The sequence below is a fragment of the Talpa europaea genome (assembly GCF_964194135.1).
Source record: "Talpa europaea genome assembly, chromosome: 3".
Lineage (NCBI taxonomy): Eukaryota > Metazoa > Chordata > Mammalia > Eulipotyphla > Talpidae > Talpa > Talpa europaea.
The window spans coordinates 15,378,603-15,392,895 of record NC_140069.1 but is presented as its reverse complement, the minus strand read 5'-3'; the positions used below and the strand labels follow the sequence as shown (position 1 = coordinate 15,392,895).

The following is a 14,293-nucleotide window of genomic DNA, read 5'->3' as shown; positions in this document are numbered from 1 at the left end:
CATTTAAAACAATGTACAATGAACATTCAAACAAAATAAATAAACCATTATAGCAATGGAAGGTGATAGCAACACAATCATATGAGTTACATTTAATTCAACTTAAGAATTTCTTCAAATTCCAGCTTTAGTCTGCTATGTCCAGTTATGGAGTCCTTAAATGCAATCAATGTTTTGAGGCTATTAATGATTCCTAACTAGAACTATATTGTCTTGATATTCCAGTGTTAAATTTCTACAGTCTAACCTTAAAAATGGTTCTACTTTCAAGGCGCCTAATGAGGTTCTCACAACTGAGGGAGAATACATACATATATAGACAAAAACAGACATCTAAAATGTTTTTTTTTTCCCCTCATTGGTTAGTGAAAAATATAGTAAAACAAAAGAAAATCCCTATTTAATTCATTGATCTTATGAAGCATGCAATCATTCAAATACTCAAATTCCCAAGCCCCCTCAGAACTAGTGGTCACACAGAGATAGTGAAGTAGCGTGGGTGTGCACTGTACAGTTGTGCAGACTGTACACTGTGCAACTCTAGGGGGTGCAATTGTATCCTGACCTATGTGAGCGGTACTCCCCAGGGTTGTATAGTGCGCAACATCTCTGTAACAGTAGGTGATGACCTTAAAGTTAATTTTGAAATTTCTGTTTGTTCATCCATTACATATTTGTGCTTCCTCCCTTCTAGTAATCTTCACAATGAGAAGTTTCGTAATGATAGTGGCCTGTAAATCTGTATACCTTTTTTTTTAACTAAGGAAAGTGTGCCAAGAAAGACTAACAGTTTGCCCCAGTTCCCCATTGTCATGACGATAAGGTTTTCTTTCCTCCCGCTTCCCCTTCCGTCCACCCCAGCAAACAGCAGGGTACCTTGTGTGAGTAACTGTAGGTTTCTGACTTCTTCTCGCACCTTCAGCTGGAGCACCTGTTGTAAGATGTGCTGCCGGAGGTTCTCCTGTGCGATCCCCATTCTCTCAAGCTTTTTGTCAGTAAGTCTCAGCAGGGCTCGCCCTGCAGGGTTTCAAGACATAAAAAGAAAAGCAAATGAACAATGACTGGAGAAGTATTTCCATCTCAGTCTTGGCTAATCCTGCCATAAAGGAAGTTTCCATCTAAACACAGATGCTCAGAATAGAGAGTTTTCTCTTATTCTTGTTGACAGGAATGGATAATCTGGATGAAGAAATCTATGAATTTTAAAATGAACCCCACTTTAAAAAAATCTACTATTAGCAATCCCCAACTGATCCACACATAGAGTTAGATAAAATCACAAAATGTTAACCTGGGTATTTGGGTCACAGATTGCAGGTTTCCATAGAAACACTGCTTGTCTTGGGGTGATGGGTTCTGAGGCTGGCCCAGAGGAGCTCATGCCACTGACAACAGCTGCCAGACTGCAGGCTCTCACTTTGGTTAATAAAGAAACTCCAGGAACGCTTACCCCGGGTTACAATAACATGTCTGCGAAAACTGCATTTAAAGTTTCAGTTTTAATGCGCATGCATCCAACTCCCCTGCCGCACCCTTGGTCTGGCTAGAGTTCCATCTCCAAAGAGTGGGGGCTGTGCCTTAATCACAATCCCAAGGGCTCCAGCTCCAGCAGGGATGAGGGGGAGAGAGGAGGGTGAATGAGGGCATCTAAATATTGCAAAACTTGGAGCCTTGGGGTGTCCGTGTCTGTAATGTGCAGACACACTGAGCCATGGGCAGCCAGGCGCAGCTTCCTTGGAAAGAGGCCCGTTTCCTTCCCCAGAAGGTCTGCATGATTCCCTTGCTACAGTGGTTTTTATCAGATTCTCCAATTCTCATGTTTCAGTGCAAATTTTCATTGAGATGGAATAGCAAAAGCTCTTTTGGAACTTAGCATAAGAAATAAAGAGCCTGACCATTGCCCCCAACACTCCCTTGTATTCCTCCCATATTCCTATTAGCAGACCTGGAGGTCTCTCCTCTTTCAATGGATAGAGAATACAGACAACTATGTATGATCAAAGGTAAGAATTTGAGTACATTATCACATACACTTCAGTAAATAAAGGCTCTACTTTCTTAGAAAAGAAACCCAACAATCAGAAGGTAAGTTTAAGGGGCATTTTCATCAGAGGAAAAGAAACAGGTGAGTGGAGAGGACCAGCTGGTAACAATCTGTGCTGTTCTTCCCTTGCCCTTGACCTCCCTTTGTTGCTCTGTCAGGAAAAATCCAGTTACATGCTGTAGTAACAAACACTGGCTAAAATATCAATGGCTACAAGGTTTATCTCCTTATTCTACTTGTTAACTACAAATACCTCCATCTTGAATATTGCTGAACGTGGTAGCAGAGGGATAAGAGAAGATGCTAGAAGGACTCATGCCATCTATTTATAAATCCTTTATAAATCATTGGCTGAAACTAAATCACAAGAATCTTGCAAAGGCACCATAGGTGGACTGCACTTGACCATGTGCCAGGAAGACAGTGGGAAGAAAGGACTTGATGGGCAGCACTGATGAGCATTTTACCAACACAGACTTGGCTTTGGATCAGTGCCTGGACCGTAAAAAGGGGGTGCGTGATGTTTGTGGTGGTGGTCTTGAGCTTCAGTACAATTTGCATCTGGAAGAGAAGGAGAGGTAGGAGGAGGCGAAGGGGAATTCCAGATAGCTGCAGCTCAGTCTTGGCAAACACCAGTCAGGTCATGGTGTCATGAGAAAGAAAGGGAAGGAAAAATGCAGACTCACTGAGTTCTATTCATCTTCTATAATAGGCAGAATAATGCCCTCCATTCCCCCCTTGATGTACAAGTCCTCATCTCTGGAATCAGAGGATTCGCTACCTTACATGACAAAAGGAACCGTGCAAATGTGATCAAGTTAAGGATCTTGACATGAGATATTACCTGGCATTATCAGACGGGTTCAATCTAATCAAAGGTTCCTTATTAGTGAATAGAGGGAGACAAGAGAGACAGATAGAAGATGAGACAATAGAAACAGAAGTTGGAGTAATATGGCCATGAGCCAAGGAATTCAGGCTTTTAGAACCTGGAAAAGACAAGGAAGCAATTCTAATTGCAGAAGGAATGCGGCTCTAACATCTTGATCTTAGCCCCATCTGACTCATTTGGAATTCTGATCTCCACAGCTGTACAAAATAATAAAATAAACTTGGGTGGTTTTCAACTTCTAAGTTTGTGGTAATTTGTTACTGCAGCAACTGGCTTGTGAGCAGAACTTACAAGTTTTCAGGAAGTCAAATCAATGAATGATTTTAGATTTGCATTCAAGTATCTTTACCAATTCCTGAGCGGTGACATTCTGCAAGGGTTAAGGAGTGGCAAGCCTGAGGCCCAGGTTTCCAGGACAGCCATGACGTCAAAGGTTCCATTCACTGTCAGGCCCTTGTCCTGTAGCTTTATCCCATGGAGGGGAGGGGCACAGATATCCTTTACGGGGAGAATTGGCCCCAAATGACAGACCTATAGCTCTTTATACATGGCCTCAACTTACAATACTGCATAAAAATTTCCCTGAGGTTCAGATGATTTAAAACACTCCCTACACCAAAATGCGGGCCCCCTTCTCTCCTTTCTGCTCCCCATTATTTTGGCTGCAGTTTCAGAAATTGTGACAGTCAGTCAAAACTGCTGACGTGTCGGTAAAACACCTGGGGGCTTGGTCCCGGGCAGGTGGCGGGCTGGTTGGCGGGCTGGTCAGCCCAGCACAACACTGATGGTCAGCTGGGGTTTTGCTTCAAGCCACATGGCTTGAGTTCCTTGTTTAATGGCTCCCTGGAGACTTCTAGCCTCCGCTTTTCCATCAATGTGTCTGACTGTTAAAGTGTGGGCACATAAGCCCTGCCAGAAGGTTATCTCCTACTTGGGTGGAGTAATAGGATCAGGCCTGAACATCCAAGTCACACAACTCTGTGTCTTTTGGACCATGTGTTATACACAATTGATTCTATAAACTCTTTTCATGTTAAACACTCAGATGGGTCCAATCTAATCAAAGGTTCCCTTTAACCTCAGATGATTAAACAGTTTTAGCCAAATCCTGAGCTATTTAGATTTAGATATTGTGATATTTCCATTTTGTAGAAGGAAAAACTGAGAAATTAAGTGTTTAAAACATGAGAGCTTTTCCTGACTCTTCTGGCGTTTAGTTGTGCTGTATCTTTGGAGGATAATAAAAGGCTTAGATGACAAAGATTAAGGGCAGATTGTACAGAAGAACTTCTTGATCAAACAACTTCTAGGAAAGATCAAGATCTGCACAATGAGGATGTTATGGACAAAATTTGGTTCACTATCATCCTTGGTTTCTACAGCTCCCCCAAGATTTGTGGTTCTGAAAACCCTCTGCAGTAATTAGATCATTTCCAAGAGCAAATGTCCTTTCAGTCTTCTATTTTACCACCTCCTGTTGACCATAAAATAGTATCTAAATAAGCGTGGTGATGCTTTTGAAACAGGTATCCAGGAAGTGAGAAGCAATCATTGTTCACATCAAAAAAGAAGTCACTATACAGTTCCCCAACAAAGGGCCATTTGTGCACTGGGTTAGTTCCAAACCTGCTCTCAGGTAAAAATCTGCCTCATGCACCAGGTGTATATCCCTGACTCTATCTAACCCCCTCCTGTCACCCAAGCACCAGCATGACAGGTCTGAGCATACAACCGTAGCACTCCACTATGAGCCTGCAATTCCCCCAAACTCACCATCACTCCAAAATCAGAATTTCTGGAAGGATCAGATAAAGTGTAAGCACAAAAGCATGGGATTCGTTGAAATAACAGGTAAGATCATTACTGAGAAACAGGTATACATTCTCACAAAAGCACATCTGAGTATTAATACCCTCATCTCTACAATGGGTATGAAAATAGCACAATTCATAGAATAGCTCTGAGATAACATGACGCAGTAGTTGCACACATGCCCTTTGCAAAATGCAACCATCACAATGATTCAATCTGGGTAGTACAGTTCTTGGCTGAGGACCCCTCCTCCTTCCACCCCACCCCAACATCATCATCATCATCACAAGGATGACAATTTAGCAAACGTATATTGAGCAGTTACTAAATGTTAAACACTGACCTAAGAACTTTACATGGATGAGCTCATTTTCAACATTCTCTGAAGGTCCCATTATTATCTATAATCAGTTAAGAGCTACCAAACACAGCTGAAGGTCAGTCACAATAAGCTGCAGATCTGAGAAACAATATGCTGACAGGCCATGCCCTAATAACCACCTCCCTAAACTGCCACTCAGGGATTCTTTAGACATATCTTAGGTTTCCCCCAAGGCCACTTCTGCAACTCTTGATAGGGAGCACCAACCCGTAGGTGAGTGAGGCTGAAGGTCAGGGGAAGGACACCATCACCGAGAACTTGAAGGCAAGCAGTTGAACACTAGCAAGACTTCCTAAAGCACAGGCCATGATGGCCTTTAATCTGAGTCTTGCTGCAGTGGAGAACGGCGGGCATGGAAGGTCTCTGAGAGCAGCTGTCACAGGATGTCTGAGTCTGTACCATGGACTGAACAGAGCACATGACTAGGAACTAGGAAGAGAAAAATAAGATAATTTCCCTGCTGGAGGCAAAACACAGGTTCCGTGAGAGTCCAGAGGAGAGACACTGTAGGGTAAGGAAAAATGTCAGGCTTTTCTGCCCTCCCACCATCAGGATAGATTATGGATCCTTGTCCTGAATGCATGCCTGATGGCGGGCGCCTGGAGTAGGGTGTGGGCACGGGTAGATGGGATTCACCTGGGCTGAGACTGTGCTTTTAAGGGCGGCATCACGGGGACGCCAACAGCAGTAGCAGCCGAAAGAGAAGCCGACAAGCAGCAGAACGAATGCCAGAGAGCCCAGATAGAGTGAAGACTTGCTGGGGGCTGGGAGGCCTGCCAACCTCCCAGCCAGCACCCCTGCCTGCCATATGCCCGGTGAACCCCAATAAAAGACCTGCAAAAAACCACTGAGGACTCTGACTCCTCCTTTACCTGGTCTGCATGGGATCAGAAAACCTGCACAGTGGTCCATTCCTGCCCTTTACAGACACCTAACAAAGCTGGGTCCTTGAACAAAAGCCAAAAGTCAAGAAGGTAAGAGGGGAGGGAAGGACATTCAAGACACAGGGAACAGCACAGGCTAAGACAAATAGAAGACCCCAATGGTATATTTAGGGAACTTGAAGAAACCTGCAGCCACTGACCATGAAGCCTGAGGCAGGGGGCACTTAATGTAAGGTATTATGGGTCATTTCGTGCAGTCTATCTTACAGGTAAGCCAGCCTTGCTCTTTTCTTTCTTTCTCTGCTGACCAAAGCAGCACATGAGACACAACAGAATATGTTCACAGTTGTAAAATCCTCCCCTATGTACAACTTCTATGAAGACCTCATTTTTGCCTACAGTGCACCCCTTTCCATTGGTGGCCAAAGAATGTTTTTTGTCTTTTGGGAGCTGCACCCCTGACTCCACCTGGTGGGGCTTTAGATATGTAGAGAGAAATGCCCTTGTGGCTTTCACTCTTCAAGTGCCCTATAATTTTCTTGCTTATGTCTATTTTCAAATGTTCTCATTCCCTCCCGCCTCCCCTAACACTGTCAGTTTCATGAGACCAGGGCTTTGATGATTCCAAACACGGGGCTGGACCCAGACTCAATAGGAGCATTAACTAAAGATAGTTTCTAAGAGGGAAGTTCTCATTCATTCTTATGTCATGTCCCAAGGCACAGTGTAAGCCCAGACTTGCTGTCAGGGGCTGACTTTGCCGCCATAAGGAGACAATTTGGAGGAGAAAGCAGAGCTGAGAAACAAAGAGAAAAGGGGGTGTGGTGGGGGGGGCAAGAAGGGGGAGAAAGGAAAGATAACTTTATTTGATTTCCTGGATAGAGTTTTGTCTGAAATCAGATCCCCCCCAGCTTCTCAGTGATGTCAGTCACTAAGATGGGCTCATTTGTACCGTTTGAGCCAAGCTTATGGGCAATTCTCGGTTGAGATGCTGAGTGTATCTCCATTTCAAGAAAACCCATCATGGTGTAGGGAAGTACAAATAATATGAATCTACAGTAATGTGTTTACAAAAGTTAATCATTTGCAAATTTTAGTAGTTTAATTTCTTACAAATTATTTGGAATTCACTTAAATTTGACGGCACACTGTATTTGATGCGAGCTCCTCTCCAACTGCACCAGACATCATTGCTGCAGACACTGTGAGGATAATACAGAAAGTGAAGGGCACCACGGTGGGGATGCCTGGGACAGGGCAGGCTGCAGAGTTTAGTTTTTGAAAATGAGACATTCCAACCCTTTTTTTTGGTGCTAGAATACACAGGCCATGTGTTGCTGCTTCTATTTAGAAGTTAAGAACAATTGAAAATGCAGAAGTTTTATGAATCTCCCATTTAAAGTCTGCCCACTTGCTCTTATATTACTAGAACCATGTCTGTGGGTCATGGTTGACTCACAAGTTGCACTTTCAACATCTGCCTTTTCACCCTCCCTCCCTAAGTCATTCCCACTCCCAACAGAAAGGGACTCAGACAACCTTGCTTTGGGGTTTCACCTGACTTTAGGGATGGACTCCAGGTCTGTATTTCCATTCTTTCCAGTATATTCTAAATAGCCAACCTAGACCAAGGGTAGTTGGGAAGACTAGCCTGAACTTGTCAGCTGTTTTCTATAACCTAGATGTGCAATGCAAATCCATCTTTTAAGTAACCCCCAGTCCAGTGACTGATTTCTGAAATGTGCCTGGGAATCACCAACACAAGGACTTCAAGGTTGGCCAACCTGTTGCTTCATTTCCTGGCAAGAATGTGCACAAAACCTTCCAAGATTAAGTCTCCTCTCATTTCTACCTCTGAGCACAATCCAGTCATGCTGTACTTACTAGGCTACATTTAGAAAGATTAGCAGTTAACTGAAGGTCCTTCTCTGAACAAAGGAACAAAGGGTGAATGGGTACCAGCACTGCAGTTCCTGTAGGTAGTTTGCCATACTGGTAGGAACTATGTTTAGATTTTTTTTCCAGTCTTGGGTAAAAACTGTTTTAGACAATCTAAATATTTGGTTGACTACATTCAGGTGCTGAAGATATTAATAGGAGAGAAGTAGAATAATGGTGATTCCCACCTGAAATAGAAATTCTGAAAGAAATTATATTAGGGCTCCCTGGCGGCTCAAGGGGTTAAGATGCAACCTATGAAGTTGTCCGCAACTACTGCAGCATGAGTTCGATCCCCGGCCAGGAAGCTGACTCACATGGTGCAGCAGACCTCTCCTGACTCACCAGCTGCTCCCCTCAGCAGTGTGTATCACTCAGTCTGCCTGTTCTGTTCCCCACTCTGTCTCTGGTGGAGCCTCTCACTCCCCACACCTCTGGCCTGTCCCCCAGTTCTTGTTTGAATAAATAAATCTTTAAAAAATTATTTAAAAAAGAAATTATATAACAGTTGCTTTTCAAACAGAGTGAAAATGTGGCCCGGAACTATTTTTCAGTCCTCTAAGAAGAATACACAGCTTGCAAGCAGCAAATTAAAGGTTAAATTCCTCTATGTTGTTGGTAGTACATAGTTACCAACTCCCTGCCAAAAATTAATTTAAAAAAACCTTAAAACATTTTGTTTGGGGATTCTGTTTTTGTCCCTGGGAAGACTTAGTAATTACTTCCTTTGTACCTCAGAGCAGATTTTTCAAGCAAAGAAGTCTAGTACCAACATAACAGAGACTATCACTGAAGATTTATGATATCATAAACAGCCTTCAAGGTCTTTTCTGGTTTTGATAGGTAGACAAAACCTCTTGGTACATTTACTTTTATTTGTCAGCATTTGTATGCATTGTTTTGGGATTCTTTGTTAATCGAGTGTCACCAGGTGAGCAATCCACCATGCATTAGGCATCTTTTAAAATTAATTACCAAGGCGCATGTGAGATGCTTATTGACAAGCCTCCTCCCTCTCTCTGTTCTAGTTATGGCCAGAGTAGCAAACACGCCCAGCATCCCTGCCCTAAGACACAGCCACAGGCTTGCAGCGTCACGCAAGAATTAACTTGCACTGGCGACCCATGGCCAAAGGAACATCAAAAAACAGTTTTATAGCTACTTCGACTTCTCTTCCTCATACCAAGGGATTTGTGTCCCCTAAAACTTTTAAATGTTTAACTTTTATAGTATTAGGGGTTTCTTTAGCAGAAACATTGATGAAGAGTATTGTCCTAGCTCCAGATCTATTCAGTATGCAGAGATGGAAACAGCTTCTGCCATCGGGGAGCTGAAACAGTCCTTGGAGATGCAAGAGCAGCAAGCATTCACCTGCCTGACAGCAATGATGTGATGAAACTGAAGTCATGGCCTTGAGGACTATGGGGGCATTAGGGGAGTTTTGGTGAAAAGAAAGAAGTCTTGGGCTTGGAGTGAAAGTCAGGGCTGGATTAACCAGCACTGGCTATGTGGATACTGTTGGGGCAATTCATGGCTCCAGGCTTCAACTTACTTATAAACTGGGGTTGATATGACATCTGTCTCCCAGTTGGTGTTGACTAAGTCCTCACACACCCAAAGAGAATAGGAAGTAGTTGCCACGATTAGGACACAGACCTAAAATAAGTTAAGGGGGCTCACACAAGACACTATGGGGGAGCTCACTCATGAAAGGATGGTGTCCTGGTGATGATGGTGCAAATTTTTCTCAGGAGGGATGGGCAGAAAGGAAAACAAAATCCTATTTATTACACACCAAATTTCAGAAGTCATTAACATGATATGTAAGTACCATGGAAATTATCTATTTAACGTCATCGATTTTGGCACTACTGACACTTGAGGCTGGCTAATGCTGTCCTGTGCATTGTAGTTTTGTAGCACTGCTGGCCTCTACCATCCAGATGCCAGTAGTCAGCCTCCCCCAGTGATATCAATCAAAAATGTCTCCAGATTTTTGCTAAATGTCCATGGGAAGGCAAAGTCACCTCGTTGAGAACCACTAACCTAGATGTTGGCTTTCAACCAGTGATTCTCAAACTCTTGTTCATTCAAGAGACAAACTAATGCTCAGCATGAGAGGTTCATGGGACTCAGGTGGGATGGACAGACGGGGGCACACACACACACACACACACACACATCCTTTTGCTAAAAGCACCTCCTGTGTGAGACTTCTTCCCATGACCACTGTTGCATTTAATTCACAAATCACCTGGAAAGTAATCTCGTTTCCATTTTAAAGAAGAACAAGTTGATGTTCATGGTGATAAAGTAACAAAGCACACAAGGAGCAGAACAGGGATTCTAGCTCCTTTCTACACGTGAAAAAGTCCACACATTTGATCTTGAAATAGCTCAAAGCCTATGTCCCTGCAATTTCAGGTGCGATTTGACTTAAGAAACCTTGTGAATAAAAGAGTAATGAGGGGTGACTAAAATTTCCCTTTGATAAGTGACACAAATTTGAAGGAACCCTCCAACACGCCTACTTCTAAGGCTCTTCCTCTCTTCTCTTCTGAGGAGGCTTCAAGGTTTAAAAAGGGTTCATGCTTTCGTAGCAAGTCTATTTCCCTATTTAAACTAAAGCCCTTATTGGTGGGAGTGCAAACTGGTCCAACCACTGTGGAAAGCTGTGTGGAGATTTCTGGACCTACTAAACATAGAGCTTCCATATGATCCAGCAATTCCACTCCTAGGGATTTACCCAAAGGACACAGAAACATCCATTCCAAAGAGCACCTGCACCCCTATGTTTATAGCAGCACTGTTTACAATAGCTAAGCTTTGGAAACAACCCAAATGCCCAAAAATAGATGACTGGATCAAGAAGATGTGGTACATATATACCATGGAATATTACTCAGCATTCAAAAAAGATAAACACATGCAATTTGCAGCAACATGGATGGCGCGGGAAGGGATCATGCTCAGCGAAATAAGCCAAAAAGAAAAAGAAAAATACCGCATGGTCTCACTCATAGCAGGAATCTAGAAAACTTAAATAAGGGACCAGGAAAATGAATAACTATAAGAAAGTGAAAATCAAAATCAACAAAAAACTATGAACCAGAGACACTTTTAGGGGGGCGGGGGCGGGAGGGGAGGGATTGGGGTCAGAATGGGGGGGCTGCAATTGTATGGGGAATATAACAATAAAATTTATAAAAATAAATAAATAAATAAATAAACTAAAGCCCTTAAAGCAAAGGTACATCTTCTTCTTTACATATGGCCAGCATCCAGGATAGTGCTTACAAGCAGCATTTAGACAGTTTCAAGATGAACTTAGTTAAGGGAAACCAAATTAGAGAATGTGGCATATCCTAAGGTAACAGTCCATCCCATGTTGCCTTTTTAGGTACCTTTGAATCGACTGGCCATACCTTGTCTGTGTTGTCAATATCCTGACTTGGCAAAATGACACACAGGCTTGTAACAACCTCGTAGGACAGTCTAGCAAAGGTGCTACTGATTGTCAGACTCAACACACAGATGGATGACACTTCATCCTCTTGAATGTCTCATCTCAGAGATTATAGTGCTAGAATAGGAGGAAGGTGTAGGAGGAACAAAGTTAGAAGAGGTGGCTCATGCTGTGGAGTTAGATCTGTCCCAAAGACTGGCAACACAGGAAAAGGGGGCACCGATGGCCCTGAGAGCACAGACAGATGGCACTATGATTGTTAAGGATATGTCCATGGAGTCAAGATCGAGAGGAGGTAAATGCGGAGAAGCCCAGTAAAGTGGGGTCACAAGAACAGACTCTGCAATGTGAGATCTTAGGGGCTCCTGAGTGTGCAGATGGTGTGAATGATGAAGAGTCCAGCACATCTAGGTCACTCGATTACTGAGCTTTTCTTCTAGCTTAGACATCTTTTGTTTGACCCAACAATTGTAAAGAAGGTACATGGGAAAGCATCCGTAAATCTCTGATATTGTCACTATTATTATCAACAAAAAAAATCATCAACAATTAATTGGAGAATTATGATGGACTGAACATAACTGAACAATTTCTGATTCTTTTATGCTTCAGCACCAGTCTCTGGATAGGTTCAATTATTACTCCCACTTTATTTAATTTTCATCAGAGAGATGTTTTAAAATGCAACCAGGTGAACTGAACTCAGCAATGGTGCCAAGGGACTTTTCTGGGTCACCAACATGGTCCCCATATGCAGTTGTTGCAAACGTAGGCATTTGGTTGACAGCAGTGCTGGGCCAGCTTCTCTTTGAACTGTAGTTTGCTGTTTAGCTGGCGCTCATCACAGTCCATCTTGTGTTATATCTGGGGCTCAGTTACTGATCTATTATTCCCATTTAAAAAGGGGGAAGGAGAAAATTGAGAATTTGAATGATCACATAGAGAGCAAGACACATAGAATTCTGAATTATTATTTTTCTAACTGCAAAGCTCATTTTCTCTAAGCATTCTTTGCCTGAACTTTCTCTACATAAGGGAGTCTTTGAAAAGGAAGCGACTATTTATTTTAACATTTCTAGTTTTTGTTAGAATCTTTATGTCATCAGCCATCAATAAATGGTTCTTGGAAGGGTGGGAGAGAAGAAAAAAAAAACAGAGAAAGACCAGTAAAAAGTAAAAACCACATAACTTATGCCACATCACTTTCCAAAAATTCTAACAATTGGTATAGACTTTGTGTTGTGGGATTTAGACCCCCAAGGCTAAAGCAGTCCCCAGATGCTTTGAGGGAGTGTTGCCTGCCAAAGTCTCTCAACTGTTGGCCATTTTGGGAAATGCCCAGGATTAAAAGGTTCACATTTCCCAAGGTCACACATGGCCCCCTTTCTGAGAACAGCTGGCATCCAGTGACTGCTGGCTGGGGATGTGGGAGAAGGCATGGGGATCCAGACCCCAGGTACAGAGGTTCCAGCTTAGATCCACAGGTGAATCCTAGCTCCCAAGCAGCGATGAGTCCACGGTTTGTCACGAGTGAATCTCCCTCCACTCTATCCTGCCCAATTTCCCCTACAGGTGTTGAACATGAGGACACCACCCAATAAACTTCCAACATCCAGATTGCCTTCTCTGCTTTTGCTTTCTGGGGAACCCAAACTCTGACCCAATTTCTCTGGGCAAAGGGTGACTGGCTGACTCTGGCATACACTTTACCTATTGTCTTGGTGGTTTGAAAACAGCCCAGGTGGCTTGACCGTAACTCCAGCATGCTTCTGGGTCACCTACCTCCACAGTAAGTAGGTGTGTGTGGGGAATGAAAATGAATTTTAATAGTGACTTCTGCAATACATAATTATAAGATAAATCTGCTGCTGCAAATTCTATGTGTACATCATCTATTGATTTTGTGTCTCATTTTCCATAAAACACTGAACACTGTGTAATTATAGTATACTATATACTTGAGTACTATGTAAAAATATGTAAATCACAAATACATATGTATATATGCATACACATACACATATTTTATATACACATAAATATCTCTGTCTAAGCTATTTTGTTGAGGACTGGTTATATACTAGGCACTATGATAAATGCTTGCCATGGATGAGCTCACTGGGTTTCTCATAGGTAGGCATGAAGACTGCTCTCATTTTCCAGAGGAGAAAACTGAAACCCAGAGAGACTAAGGCCCCCAGGAAATACTTCCCAGCTGGATGAGTTGACACCTTGGGTCAAACTGTGACCACCAAATTTCACACACTGTACTTTTAATCAGGATGCCACATTGAACATTAATTTGAGCACACTTCTTATAAAAAGCTGTGACTATGGCAAGAGAATAACAAAAACAAAGTGAGACTTACTAATGCCTCATTTTGTAAATTTGTATAATGGGTTTCTTAAATCCATGTGTGTGTGTGTGTGTGTGTGTATGTCAAAGTCACAAACAAAGCCGTAGGGAAATGTGGGCTTACCCTTTGCCCCTGGAAGGTTGCATCTTCTCAGCAATTGAAATGAGCTTCCTTTTTACAACCAAAATGTTTTCCTTCTAATGGAGACTAATGGGATATGCAGCTTACATGCCTTCAGTTACAAAAATCTGTAACCCAACACACATCCCACCATGTTGTGGGTATAGAACATATACTCTTAACCAGCTAGGACACAGTCTCTGTCAAAGGAAGGGCTGATTCCAATGAATACTGATCAGCTACTAAAACAGAACTGAGACTGAAAAAACATCTTACAACTGATAAATGGATTGCTATCATAACATTAACCAGCTTGAGTTCAATGAAAGCTATATTGGTTAAATTAAGTCATCTACATAAAGATGTCAAATGTTACAACTCCACTGTTACAGTGAAGA

The 14,293-nt window shown here is 42.5% G+C and overlaps 1 protein-coding gene across 1 annotated transcript in view; it reads right to left on the bottom strand.

Annotated features, from left to right (window-relative positions):
• Positions 1–235: 235 nt before the first annotated feature.
• The window catches only part of SAMD12 (sterile alpha motif domain containing 12), a gene marked incomplete at both ends in the record, with an annotated part of 173,491 nt that continues 159,433 nt past the window's right edge, over positions 236–14,293 (bottom strand). Inside the window, 2 exons of the mRNA XM_084229758.1 lie at positions 236–293; positions 789–1,017. Coding sequence (XP_084085884.1) covers positions 236–293; positions 789–1,017 — 287 coding nt within the window. The remainder of the gene's footprint in view (positions 294–788; positions 1,018–14,293) is intronic.